Raw genomic sequence first — 15031 nt, 5'->3', positions numbered from 1 at the left:
TCAATAACTTGTGATAACTACAAAATGGCCGCTGTCAACCGTCCGCTGTAAGTTGACTGCAAGGTTTATAGATAATATTCATAGAGCTAAAAGTCAAATATATACTGAGTTTTAAATAATATTATATACATATACATATACAATAGTATTACTCTATGGTTCAAACCAATATTTTGATGGAACGGCCCTCAATATTAACACAGATGTGAAATAACTCTATGAATTGACAGCACGTCTTTAAGTGATAATATTATCTTCAAAGTCTGTGTTATTATCACTGAACTCAATATTGAGTTCAGGAGGTATTATCAATTTATGTTATCAATATTTTCATATTTATTTATTTACCAATGATTATAGTCAGTTTTTTAATTTAAATTATTTACCCATTAATGGAATCCAATTGTTATTTATAAAGGTAGTTCATAGTTTATAAATCAGAGATACCGTTAAATTCGATGGTCTAATTATTATCCTTAAATTCATCATAACGCCCTAATTTTTATAAATTTGTTTCAACTAAGAGACAACTATATTTTACTTACTAACATAATTTTGTATATCACATTAGATTGTCAAACTTATTTCATACTTACGATGTCTGGTCAAATAAAACCTATAAGTAAATTAGATATTCATAAAATATGTTCAGGACAGGTACTTACTAGACAATTAATTTTACTATTTTAAAAATAAAGTAAAATTATTATATTATGTTCTTCATCCATAAGGTCGTTTTAAACTTGGCTACTGCAGTAAAAGAATTGATTGAGAACAGTTTAGATGCAGGAGCAACGTTTGTTGAATTAAAAATAAAGGAATATGGGAAAGACATGATAGAAGTTACGGACAATGGTTGTGGTGTCCATCCTGATAATTTCGAAGGACTAGGTAATTAAGATATATAAAGTAGATTATATTTTATTAATTTAATATTACTGTCTTTAGCTCTGAAGCATCATACATCCAAAATTCAAGAATTTTCTGATCTCAGCTCTATAGAAACATTTGGTTTCCGCGGAGAAGCTTTAAGTTCACTATGTGCTCTTAGCGATGTAATAGTAACAACAAGGCACACATCCCAGCCATGTGGCACTAAGCTTGTATTTGACTATCGAGGTCATATTAAAATTAAAGTACCCTGTGCCAGACAAGTATAACTATTTTGTTCTTTTTATAACATTTGTTTTTGTTTACCACAATATTTAAAATGCTGTTTAGAATTGGTAGATTGAATTACTACTGGCTTCAATTTTAACACTGATCAAAAAAAATTGTGACTTGGAAAGTGAGGAGTAGCTATTTACATCTTTGACAGTTGTATGCCCAGTAAAGGGAACTATCACGAAATATCAAACTGTTGACTGTTATAATATATATCCAATTATTTAATTATTACTAAAATTCTATTATTTTAACAATAATAAATAAAATATTATTTACTTATTACCAAAAAAGATAATACAAAATTGTATGTTTCTAACTCAGCAATAAGCATCAGCACAAATAACTCAATACATTAACTTCATTTCTACCTCTGCCAATATGGTTATTGTGTCTTATTTAACAAAATAATTACAGATAAATTATTCCTAAAAACTTGCTTAACTTAACTGACAAAATTGACATGATTGAAATCTTTCTGTACTAATTTATCATGCTGGCTTTGTTCCTAGCTATTTATGGTTTAATTTCTTAAACTTTTAAAAAATTATATGGAAGCACAACATTTTATAAATATATTTATTATTATTCAAATAATATAAAGTCTATTATAATTTTAGGTAGGAACTGCAGTTACGTTAACAAATTTATTTTCAACACTGCCTGTGAGATATAAAGAATTTCATCGTAATTTAAAAAAAGAATTTGGAAAAATGATTCAAGTAGTTACAGGATATTGTTTAGTAGCTACACAAGTCAAGTATAGTCATTGTAATTGTAATTTTCTAAATTATATAATTACTTGCATATTATGATTAATTTTGAAAATTATTTGCTTTTTCAGAATATTATGTTCTAACCAAACAAAATCTAATAACAACATTATTCTTTCTACTCATGGAGGTAATACTGTTTTAGAAAATATTTCTTGTATTTTTGGATCCAAACAAGTAATTTTCTATAAAAACGAATAAGTCAAAATTGATGTTGACAAATTTAGTTTTTTTTTTTTTATAGGCTAGTAATTTGTTAGAATTTAAAAAAGTTAACCCGGAAGAAATAGGTGAACAAGAAGAAAATATTTTTGAAATTGATGGTTATGTGTCTAGCTGTGATCATAATAGTGGAAGAAGTTCTAAAGACAGACAATTTTATTTTATTAACTCTAGACCATGTGAGCCATCAAAGGTAAATATAATAATTAGTAATCACAGTATGAGTATTCAAATTATTGAAGGTTCTGTCCAAATAAAGTGCTATTGACCACTTTTTCGGTTCTTGTTTTTATGTGAAATATTAAGCTATCTAAACCTATTTTAAGAATCATAACATTTCTCAGAATTTTCTTACTACATAATATAATCATTGTGCAAAAAGCATAGAAAACCATTCTAACCCATTGATAAAAATGTTAATTTTTTTTGTTACTGTACAATTTACAAATTCACTTTTAGTATGTTTTTAGACTGAATCCTTTAATTTAATAATTATTATAAATTATAACAATTAAATTGATAAGAATATTTTTAATTCTATTTATACCATTACCAAGTCTGGATTTAAATTAAATGTTCTGCTAAATACTTTTATAGTCGTCAAGTAAAGTATTTATTTAAATTTATGAATACAAAAACTAATAAAAACCAAAACAAGAATTTGAATTGCCTCTTTTTCTAAATAAAACCGACAAATTCTATAAAACTGGCACATTGTAAATGGAAGAGTATACATATACTTTATTAACATATTATATATTTAAATAAAGGCCATAAAAAAAATAATTTTAAAAATATATAAATTTAATTTAACTTGTATATTTAATGTATGATTATTAAATTTGGATAAATTAAAAATGATATAGGTATTTTTAAATGATACCTACTCAACAAATTATTAAATACTTTTTATAATAATTATCAATCTGTTTTATATTTTATAGATTATTAAAACTGTTAATGAAGTTTATCATCAATATAATCAAAATCAATATCCATTTGTTTACTTAAATATTAATATAAAGAGGGCTGAAGTAGATGTAAATGTAACACCTGATAAAAGACAAATATTTTTAACAAATGAGAATTCCATAATATCAATCTTAAAAGTAAGTGTATTTGAGTTTATGCAGATCTAATTTTTACTCATACTTCCTGCTTAGTCTTATGTCCATAATGGTTTCTATTTATCCTTATTTGGGCTACATTTTCTTTTGCTTTCCTATACACTAGTCTCTCAATATAAATTTATTACCTAAACAACCTTCCTGCTACCAGACCGACCTTGCATATATGTCATATCCTTTCAACTTATCCAACTGCACTTTATCTAAGAATATATTGTAATGCAAAAACTATAATTATTATTTATTTCTCTTCTAAGATGAGTTTAACTAGATTATACGAAACCATCCCATCTACATACAAAATAAATACATCTATTTATGAATCATTCTCATTAAAAAGATCACATGATGAGACCATTTTAGAAAATAGTATTATTAAACGTAAGTAGTAAAAAATAGTGTTTGAATTATATTTTTTTATGTTAATTTATTTATGTGTTAGAACCAAAGCTGGCTACAAATTCAAATTTGAACCAACAAGAAAATTCCAGTAGTCATGTAGATCAAATTAAAGCCAAGCTTAGCCGATGGAAATCTGAAAAATCTAAAGTAGTTACTACAAACAGAATAGATACATTTTTACAAAAGAAACATGAGGTTAATGATGAAGTTGATATAGAAGACAAAAATGAAAACCAAGAATCTAAAGTTGATTTCTGTGTTAAAAAATGTAATTTCATGCAAGATAATACTGAAGGAAACAAAACAACTGAATTTGAAAAAAAGCATTTTGTTATTGAAAAAACTGATTATAAACAATTTGAAACTAAAAATTTTAATTTGCAAAGTTTTTCTACTCTAACTCATAATTTAGTCGAAGATCGTGAAAAATCATTTCAAACTGTAAAATATAAAAGTGATCATAGTGGTTCAACAGATGAAATGAATATATCATCTGTAGGTGAAGCTGATGTAGACATCGTTGACAGTTCATCTTCGAATACTCCTCATAAATGCATCGAAATAGATAAATCAAGTGCAACCGCAAGTAGAAGAGAAGTTGTTGTGAGAATAACTATTGATGAAATAGAACAAAGATTAAAAAACTTATGGAGTAAAGAAGTGAAAAAAAGAAAAGCAAAAACCCGATTTTATGCTGCAATTGATCCTAATAAAAATAAACAAGCTGAAAACGAATTAAGTAAAGAAATCACTAAAACTATGTTTAGCCAAGTAAATAAATATTTATAGTATAATTATACAATTTATATATTATTATTATTATTTTTTTTTTTTTACAAAAGATGAGTATAATAGGACAGTTTAACCTGGGATTTATTATTACAAAACTCGATGCAGATTTATTCATAGTCGATCAACATGCTACTGACGAGAAATATAACTTTGAGACACTACAAAAAACCACTAAAATCACAAGTCAAAAACTTGTTGTGTAAGTATAAATTAATTAATATAAGTTCAATTAATATTTTTCCAAAAATTGGTTTCCAGATATTTGTATTAAGTATACAATTATAAATACCAAATAAATAAATAATTACCAAATGATAATAATTAAAAGAATGATATTTTTAGATGAGTAAGAAATGGGCTACTTAGATAACAAGTATGTTTTTTTTTTTATTGTTATAGGCCACAACAATTGGAGCTCACTGCTGTTAATGAAATGATTTTAATTGAAAATATTGATATTTTCCGAATGAATGGTTTCGATTTTGAAATTCAAGAAAGTGGTAAATTCAATTTTAGATATTATAATTACATACTATTTTTAAACTACACTTGTATGCATAATATTAAATGCAATTATTTTTTTTACCTCTATTATACCAATAAAAATATAACAGTTTACGGACTAACTTACTCTACTTAGTTTTTAGACATGATGATAAATTGTTCATATGTTTGACGTTGCATGCATTATATTTTCTGATTTTTTTTTTTTTAGAAGTAACTACAAAAAAAGTAAAAATGACCATGATCCCAATGAGTAAAAATTGGAAATTTGGTAAAGAAGATGTCGACGAACTTTTATTTATGTTGCAAGTATGAATCATACCCATCGTAAAATATCCTTAAAAACATATCTTTCAAAAGTGAACAAATTTTTTTCTTTTTTAAAGGATTCACCACATACCCTATGTAGGCCATCTAGAGTTCGTTCTATGTTTGCTTCTCGGGCTTGTCGTAAGTCTGTTATGATTGGGACTGTGCTAAATAAAAATGATATGAGAAAACTGATAAATAATATGGGAGTAATTGAACAACCTTGGGTAAGCCTTTTTACATTTGCAATATTACCTCTTACTATAATATCTAACTAACTATAAAAGTTATTACTAAAATATGCTATCTATGAACTTGTATCCTTATTGTATCTTACAGCTTACAAAAAAATACTTTTTTTTTTTTTGTAGAATTGCCCTCATGGAAGACCAACTATGAGACATTTAGTAAACTTGGTGTTATTAGAACAAAAATTAGAGTAATCAATCGAGAGTATAAATAAAAAAGAATGCAACAATTGCAAAAGACTGAATAAAATTATAAAATCATTTTTAGTTTGTAAACAGTAACTATGTATTTTATGAATATATACATAATTTGGTTTATATTTTATAAATTTAATTATTTTGTTTTTTTGAACTAATTTTAAATTTTCCTTTATACAATAATAAATTATTATTAATAATGATATCGAGAATTCAAATTTAATTTGGACATTAATAGGTGTTTAAAATATTTAATATATCACTATGGCTTAAACCATTTAGGTTTCTGTTTGATTTCTTGATTCGACTTTCTACTAGGACCTGGATTTTGTTGAGCTTCATCATGTGGTACTTCATTGCTAGTTGTTTTAGAATTTTTAGCTCTTTCTTTCCTAAAATATACAAAATTAAAAAATTATTTTATTATTTATATATATATTTTATGTAAATGGAAAAAATATTAAGTATATATTTTATTTTGTTTTGCAAAGAAACCCTTATGATGTATTAAATCCTAATTTTCAAGAAGACAACATATTTTTTCATAAAACAATATTTTATATGTTATCATATTTCTTATTAAGAAGAATGGCATTTTGGAAGTATTTTAAAAAGTAGAATATAATTTGTGTTACCTAAACAATATTACTCAAAATATTTTAATCGAATCCTCCATTACAATCTTATAATAAACCCAAAATATTTTTGACATTTTGAAAGAAATAAAAAAAAGATTATATATTCTTAAGCTGTATGGTGTTAGAGTATGAAATGTTTAAAAAAAATTGGGTGACATTACCGATTTTGTTTCTAATTGTCATGAGAATCTGCTACCTATTATAATTATTCTAAAAATGTAAGATTAGTCAATTTATCCACTAATATTAGTTAATAAATATACAAGTAATGGTATCTCTTTATACATAAATAATCCCTTAATCTTTTTGTTTGTTTCTTATCTTACAAGAATTTTTGACCCAATAAAGTACTTTTAGGGTACAATTTCTAGTCAATATACTTGCTACACAAAGAAATCATATTATTTGCTATTATCACCTATTTGCTCAAATATTATTGGTCTCTTTTTAAGAATGCTATATATTTATACATACATTCATACATATATATAGTATATTGTATGATTAAGTATTGTTAATTAATGATCTTATCATTTGTAATCTTCAATTCCCGAGCCCCCAAAAGTGATCTCCCAGTTGAACCCTGATTTCATTGATATAATATAAAAATGAATGTGTTTTGTTAACCTGACAAGATATGCAGCTATTGATGCTTGGTTTGCAGAAACAATTTTCTCCCTGAGCTCTGGTTTCAAATGATCACTTTCTGTCATACTTGAAAAATGTACCATAGCAGATGGCACGCATCCACATTCTAAAAGTGTTTCTTCTGGGTTTAAAATGATTTTAGGTGGTGCAGTAACTAAAAAATTGTACCATTATGTTAATTAATTAATTTATAATAATACATATAAAGTAAGGAAGATGTTATAATAGTTGTAAAACGCCTCGACTTCTTTTCTTGGTAAGTCATTGTACTAAATTATTTCACAGTAACATTTTAAAAATTATGCTTACAAAGATGAAATTCCATTGATCCATCGACTAAATATTTTCGCAAAAAACTAATTACGTCTGATACATTTTCAGTTGACTTAAAAACACTCTGTAACACTAATCGGTTAGGAAAATGTACTCTAACAATACACTTTTTGTACTGGTATAACAAGTTCAATTGGTTTTGAGTTTTTTGTAAAACTCGCATAGCATTTGTACATAGTTGACCATCTTCAAGTTGAGATCTAAAATAAATACACAATTTATAATTATATATATGGTCTATTATATGTTAATAATTTGTTTAAAACAATTAATCATATAAATGTATTTTAATTTTAAACCATACAAATATATTAATATTTTATAATCTTAATAACAATTATAATAAATATGAACCTACACAGTAAAAAATAGAAATGGGGCATAAAAATTTGGGAGTGGTAACACTATGTATTTAAAAAAGAAACAAAAAATAACCCAAACTCACTTGCATTAATTTTAATTTAATTTTTATGGCTTTTTAATTCTAAATTTAGGTAATTTAATAAGAATTCTAATTTATATATATATATATATAAACTGTAGATTCAACAAATCCAAAAGCAATCTATCTTTTTGGTTTTGTGTTTTTTATATCTTCATTAAAATCCTTTAATTAAAAATAATAATTTTATACAGTGGACAGCTTCCTAGTATGTGCAATATCGTCTAAACCAGATTATAATGAATGTAAACAATGTTAAAAACAAACCGCTTAAAGTAGGCACTTGGTTCGGTTTAGGTGGGTAGTTTTTATTTTATGTTCAAGATTATGTGTTTTATAGTGATCTTCAACAAGTCACTATGCCTTAAAAATATCTTTCCCTCGAAGAAAAACTCCCACCAGTCATTTCACAACAAATGCTGACAAAATATTTGTCCCAAAATCAACCAGATTATGGTTGGGTTAGGTTACCATACCAGAGTCTAGTTTGTCAATCAAATTAAAACTTACCAGCTTAAAAAATACGCCATTACATCTTATTCTACACCTACCACGTGCAAACAGTAATTTTATTTAGTATGAATTATATTATAAAACTGATATAAATATAAATATATATTAATATTAATAATCATAGCCAAAAGTATTAAGTTTAAAATGGTAGTGTCATTATAGTAATACACTACCTATACAAATTATACAATCAAGAATTAATTCAATATTTTCATCAAATTATCAATTCAATGGTCGACTGATATCAATATAACGATAGTATTACATTTTCTGTTATCCCTAATTAAGATCACACACATTATAGTGCTTCATTATATAAGATGTAATTAAAAAATACATACCTATGTGTAAAAATGTTTAATGAATATTTAATAATTTTTAAAAATATGAATACATCAAATACTTGGTAAAAATAATTTATAACATGTTATGATTACCTATAACTTTTCAAATCCCTCATCACAAGTGTTACATCTTTGACTGTAGGCTCATAGAAATCATCACCTTCGTCTTTGTAAGTAACAAAAGTTCCATCCATCATGTCAAACAACAAAGTCTCTCGTTCATCTAGCTAATAAATAAATTGAAGTTATATTTATAAAACTTATATCTGTAACAACTGTGAATAAGTGTGCAAGTCAATTTCAGTGATTTTACAGGGGAGCGGTTTTAAACTTTGACCAGCTGCCATAAATCCCAACTTAGCCAATAACACATCTCTCTCAAAGTCTTCTTGTCGGTCCAACGAGTTAGACATTTATTCAACGTGTGCTAGACGCCTCGGACTACATCCTAGCGTACTTAGTCAATTTTGACTAAAATTTGACTTACACACGTCTTATTCATAGTTGTTACAGATATAATATAGATTTTAGATAGTTATAAACAATATTTTCACTAACATATTTTATAGTAGATTTGAAATTGTTGAGATCTTCATCACTGAGTTTAGGATTAATATCTTTTTTATTTTTTTTGTCCTTATTTTCTATGGTTTTATTAGTTGCACATGTATCTATTGCCTCAGTTTTTGGTGGAATATTAATATCTGTGGTTTCTTGATTTTGTTGAACTTCTTCCTTTAATTTTTCTAGATTACCTAAATTATTAGATTGATCAATAGGAGACCTCTCTCTATGACCTAAACGTTGAGAAGATTCTTCAATTTTTGGCTTTCTTTCTGGAGGCACATACACATGAGCTTGTTCGACTGATTCACTTTTATTTAATAACCTACCAAAAATAAAATATTTTATTATTTTATTCCATTTATTTCAATTATTCCTAGGTATGTTAACAATGTAAACACATTTGACTAAAATAAAGAAAGTTTCCATCCCTTCTAAGGAAAAGGATAGATATTTGTTTGGGTTTTTCATTGCACATTTGTAAAGCTGTACTTACAAACGCTTCTAACAAGTTTATAATATATTTTATATTGTATTTATAGTGTGCATATTTAAGTTGCATCAAGTGTTTTTGAGAAGTGGATAAAATAAATTTTCTCAACTCGTGACCACGTTAAGTAACTTTGTATACATATTGATTTTTAGACTATATTATAATGAATATTAATGTAGTGGTTACATAGTTGTTGAGGCTCCAAACTTAAAAATAAAAAAAAATCTCATTATAATACTTAGTTATAATGTGAAGCTAAAAAAAATGTCAGCAAGTTCAGTGAAAACAAGTTATTGTCACATAATTTAAAAAGGTAATAACTAACTTAGGTGTAAACTATTCAATGTTAATAATATTACATGGATGTAAAATGAATTTTGTATACTTATTCATAGCTGTACCCATTTGGTAATAAAAGTAGTATGGTTCTAATGCTCAACTTTCTGAATATCAGTAATCACTCAATACGTTCTCAGCAAATAATTACTACTTTATATTATTTACTAGGTATATGCAATGAAAGTAAAATGAACTAAACATAAAAAAATCCTGTTATCACTAATGAAAATATTTTATTTTGTAGATATTTACAAAGTATTATTCCATGGAGGTTTCTGTGCAATAATATTTTATAGATTTGAATTTTTATACAAATATAATTACCATAGACATGTTTTTTTTATGATATTCTGGATTTATTACTTAACAAACCTTAATAATGCTTTACCACCAACAAGACCAATATCTTTTAAAGATTTCTTTTGTAACTGCTCCTTGCCTATTATTTCCATTCTGGTATAAATTATAGCCGGACTATCATAATTAGCAGCATTTTCTTTAAGAATTGACTGGATAACATCCCATAGACTTTCTAACATAAATAATATGCACAATATAGTTCAAGATAGAACATACCAATTTTAACATTCCATTGGTAACAGTATATCACTCATAGATTGGGGTTACTTATCACCCTTGTTACCAACGGAAGGTCAATAACATACGATTTGGTGTAAATTCTCCAGTCAACCTTGACCCATCTTCTAATTGAAGCCATATACCAACTGGGCTGTTTATTCTAGATTTAGCAACTGGTACTAATTCCAATAAAGCATTGTTAGCAATATTTGTAAACCGGATAAGGCTAGTTGTATCCAATATCTTATTATGGTACCTATTAAAAATAAATCATACACCTACTATTTATACATTCGCACATCAATTATATAAAATTATAAAAAAAGTTACTTCAAATCATAGTTGTTGCTATCTACTTTCCATTTTGTACAAGCTAATTCGAGCACCTATTTAAAATTAAATAAATGTTTATGTATAAAAAATAATAATTAACAAATATGTTTAATGGAAATAATACTTACATTGAGTATAGTCATGTTAGGGTTAACTTTAACAGTAATTCTGGCAGCATTATCACCAAGAATTACTAAACTAGTGGCCATTTTAAAAAAATAGGCAGATTAGTATATAAAAACAGTTTTACGAAGAAAAAAATGGAATAAATCAAAAATTTAAGTACACTTCAAGTACAAATCGCAAAATTAGTTTACTGTAAAATATATAGACAATATATTATGTTATTTAATTATGTATTATTTTGCTATATTAGGTATATTATATTTAAATTAGGTATTCCGTTATCCGTATTACGTATTTTTACAACTCTCAAAATTAAAATTTTCATTAATCATTGTCATTTGTCACCCGCCACCGGTTACTGTTCTTATCAAATTATCACCAAATATTAGAAAACCGTAACACGGTAGCTGGTAACGAAAACCATTGATTATTGTAGTAGCTAGACATCACCATGACAAATTAGATTAGATAAATCTATTTTGTCATGGATATTACGATGTAGACAAGGTAAGGTGACGCCACTATGGACGATAAACATAACATTTTTTTTATGTTAATTATTTGTAAAATATATAATAACTATTAACTAATTACACATTAATCTGAACATAAACTTATTAATATAAGGTATATTAGGATAAATGTATAGTTGTTAATTAAATCGAATAAGGAATAAGTAGGAATTGAAAAATGTTGATAGTAAAAGAAAAGAGGTTTCAATAGCCTATACACTAACATTACACTTAATTATTAATTTTATATAATAGTAATAATAATAAATAAGCGTAGAATTGTTCTATAAATTAATTATAAGTATATTATAGTACTTTAAATGTATATATTAATACATTTTAATAACTATAGTAGCATTCATAAGAATTATCCATACTGTATACATGGTGTTCCGAAAGGGAATAAATTCAATTTTCGAATATTAGTTTTCTTCCTACTTTGAAACGCCAGTCGTTATATTAAAGTCTAACTATATAGAACAATTAATCAGTGACGTGGATCCATGTACTAATACTTAATGTTCCATAATTTCCTTAAATAATGAACGTAAGTTAAGTTCATAAGGCAAAGGCCAAAGACACCAAATAAAAATGAATAAGAACAACAGTATTTTATATAATTATATATGCCGCGGTATATTATGTAGACACAAAATATTAACAATTATTGGTGATGCAAATATCATCCCTAGGAACACTAATTTCGTTGGTGTACCTTATTAGAAGACGTCAATAAGGAGGAATACATTACTTATACCAAATCAAGCACTAGAAAAAAGTCTAGAATTAACAAACCAGACTTATAAAAAAGTGTTTTTTCTATTATTTTATTTTGAATTTAAATAGTAAGAATTTTACTGAGCAGAGAAACTTAGTACAATTATTTCGTCTGTAGTTAAATCCGGACCCTTACAGCTGTATATAATTCAATTATTATTAATATTTAAAATAAATTACTACATGTTTTGCTTACCGGTTACTTCGTATTAGGGATTGTGTACTCGTTTCCAAACCACCCATGAGGTAGAGTATTTGGCTCGTTTTTTTTAATGTGGTATCTCCATCTACGATGATGCTCAAATTGAATTTACTGTACAACCACCAGAAATGTGTGATAGGGGCGTTTCAAGCAATTGTGGACTTACGCATAGATGTCGATCCGGGCATAACTTAAGACTAACTTAATGACTAAAATATCCCGGTATCGACAGACTGAGCGGCCACGCAACAGACAATGGTGGACTTACGCATCGAAGTCGATCCGGGCATAACTTATGACTAACTTAATGACTAACTTAATGACTAACCGGTATCGACAGACTGGGCGGCCATACAACAGACAATGGTGGACTTATGCATCGAAGTCGATCCGGGCATACAACTTATGACTAACTTAAGACTAACTTAATGACTAACTTAAGACTAACTCAATGCACTAACTTATGACTAACTTAATGACTAAAATATCCCGGTATCGACAGACTTTGCGTATAAGAAAGTACGAAGGAGGTTATCCACGAGATAGATATTGGTAATTTGATTTCCAAAAAAGATCTTGTTGGTGAACAAAATGTTGTGACTTGATTAACTGGACGCAAATTTTAAAGTAAGTAATTAATTTTTACTGAGCAGAAAATGTGAGAGGTTTATGAACTATAACGAGAACGACCACAACGCGAAAGTGAGAAGTTACAAACGAAAAAATTGTTAAAATAGTTTAGTTCAATTATCTGAAATGACAATAGTGCTAAAATGTGTAAATTTACTTAAATAAATAAATTATAATTGTGCGGTTGTCCAGAATAACTTATAAAGGGAGAATTGGAAGTAAAATGGCATCATCGTACATAGACCTAATCCACACAGTACTTGACTTAGTAGAGGGGAGGGGAGGTAACTCAATTGTTTAGATATTTTAGCGTAGGTACCTACTAGGTATCTTTATTTTACTTCCAAGTGAGACCAGAATATATTACTCATAAATGTATTGATTTAGTTGAAAAAAATATTTCCAATAATTACACTCCCTTTTTATAAATTCGTCTGAGGAATACATTACTTATACTAAATCAAGCACTAGAAAAATGTCTAGAATTAACAAACCGTCATAGGTATAAAAAAAATGTTTTTTCAATTATTTTATTTTAAATTTAATATGTAAGAATTTTACTGAGCAGAGAAATTTAAGTACAATTATTTCGTCTGTAGTTAATTCCGGACCCTTACAGCTGTATACAATTAAATTATTATTAATATTTAAAATAAATTACTACATGTTTTGCTTACGGGTTACTTCGTATTATTTATACTTATTAGGAAATTTATGATCGACCGCCACGTGTAAATAATTGCATTTGAATCTAAAAAAAAAATTTAACATAATATTAGTAAATAGTATTTTGTAATAATTGGATTTGGACTTTAGATTTGGTATCTAAATTATTATATATTAAGAGATTTCTACACAGCATGCTGGGTTTTTGCATTACCTACTCTGAAGACCAAATGTAAAATCGCCCTGTTAGACTCTCAAATGCTTAAATTAATTCACCAACTTTTAAAATTCCAAGTGTTCTTATAAAAGTTTTCTGTTTTTTTTTAAACAGTTATTATGAATAACAATGAGAGAAAAGAACATATTGCTGTATTATGTTACATAATATAATAACTGTATGTGTTCAAAATACCTACCATCAAGACTCCAGGCGAAACCCCTTTTGAGTTTTTGGCCTCCTTCGGATTTTTTTTTTGAAATAGCTTGAAGTTACGCCCAAACTTATGGTAGAACATGACAGTAATGTTTAAGTCGTTCAAAAAAGTAATTGTTTTAACGTAAAATATATCTGCAGAACGCTTCGACACAATGCATATTGTTCGCTGAAAATATTAAAATCTAAGTATTGACTTTTAATATACTATCAATAGGTATACAATTGCTACGTCCTGTTATTCAAACAACAAGCAGAAGTTAACATAGAAACGAATTGTTTCCAGCAGTTAAAAACTCACACAGAGTCAGCAAAGGTTTGCAAATTTTGTGTTCAAAGAGATCCTATATTATATTATATAATAAAGGATCTCTTTGAACACAAAATTTGCTTTAAATTATTAATATGAATTTAGCATAGATTGAATTATTTGACAGAGTAATTGTGGTTGATAGAAGGGTGTATACTGTATATAGTAGCTCGTCCAGTATGCACATGCGTTGTATTCAAACAATTATTTATTATAAAAATAATCTTGATCAAATGAAAGATATAAAACTTAATTAATTGAATATTAATGAAAATGGTTTGGAAATATTTTTAAATAATATGATAGGTCATTGTTACTTTTTTTGACATTACACTGGTGCAGACGACGCAACGCCTTAATTAGTGAACAAAAATTAACTATGTTTTTAATCTTAAATCATATGTATATTA

The 15031-nt window shown here is 26.7% G+C and overlaps 2 protein-coding genes across 3 annotated transcripts; one reads left to right on the top strand and one right to left on the bottom strand.

The window, feature by feature from the left end:
- The first annotated feature begins 302 nt into the window (after positions 1-302).
- On the top strand, positions 303-5846 carry LOC126836233 (mismatch repair endonuclease PMS2). Of its 2 annotated transcripts, XM_050569460.1 has the most exons (15): positions 303-418; positions 572-657; positions 732-891; positions 949-1154; positions 1785-1924; positions 2009-2114; positions 2182-2352; positions 3104-3268; positions 3544-3667; positions 3729-4459; positions 4531-4679; positions 4880-4980; positions 5196-5293; positions 5371-5520; positions 5665-5846. In XM_050569460.1, exons 2-15 carry the CDS (start codon positions 598-600, stop codon positions 5734-5736), a joined length of 2433 nt encoding a protein of 810 aa, XP_050425417.1. In that variant the 5' UTR covers positions 303-418; positions 572-597; the 3' UTR covers positions 5737-5846. The 2 variants fall into 2 exon arrangements, with proteins under 2 accessions (XP_050425417.1, XP_050425416.1); XM_050569459.1 differs by lacking the exon at positions 303-418 and having other exon boundaries at positions 429-657.
- Positions 5847-5851: 5 nt separating this feature from the next.
- On the bottom strand, positions 5852-11427 carry LOC126836235 (tether containing UBX domain for GLUT4). The gene is made up of 9 exons (XM_050569463.1): positions 11094-11427; positions 10963-11018; positions 10719-10888; positions 10426-10585; positions 9216-9546; positions 8751-8884; positions 7335-7558; positions 7005-7179; positions 5852-6131 (listed from the first exon to the last, which is right to left on the bottom strand). Exons 1-9 carry the CDS (start codon positions 11172-11174, stop codon positions 6002-6004), a joined length of 1461 nt encoding a protein of 486 aa, XP_050425420.1. The 5' UTR covers positions 11175-11427; the 3' UTR covers positions 5852-6001.
- Positions 11428-15031: the final 3604 nt, after the last annotated feature.

Source organism: Adelges cooleyi, unplaced genomic scaffold (assembly GCF_023614345.1).
Source record: "Adelges cooleyi isolate 19-005CV unplaced genomic scaffold, UGA_ACOO_1.1 ACOO_flye_CR_arks_rails_tigmint_CR_PRNA_23, whole genome shotgun sequence".
Classification (NCBI taxonomy): Eukaryota; Metazoa; Arthropoda; class Insecta; order Hemiptera; family Adelgidae; genus Adelges; species Adelges cooleyi.
The sequence above is the reverse complement of the archived record's forward strand: the minus strand, read 5'-3'. Positions and strand labels throughout refer to the sequence as shown.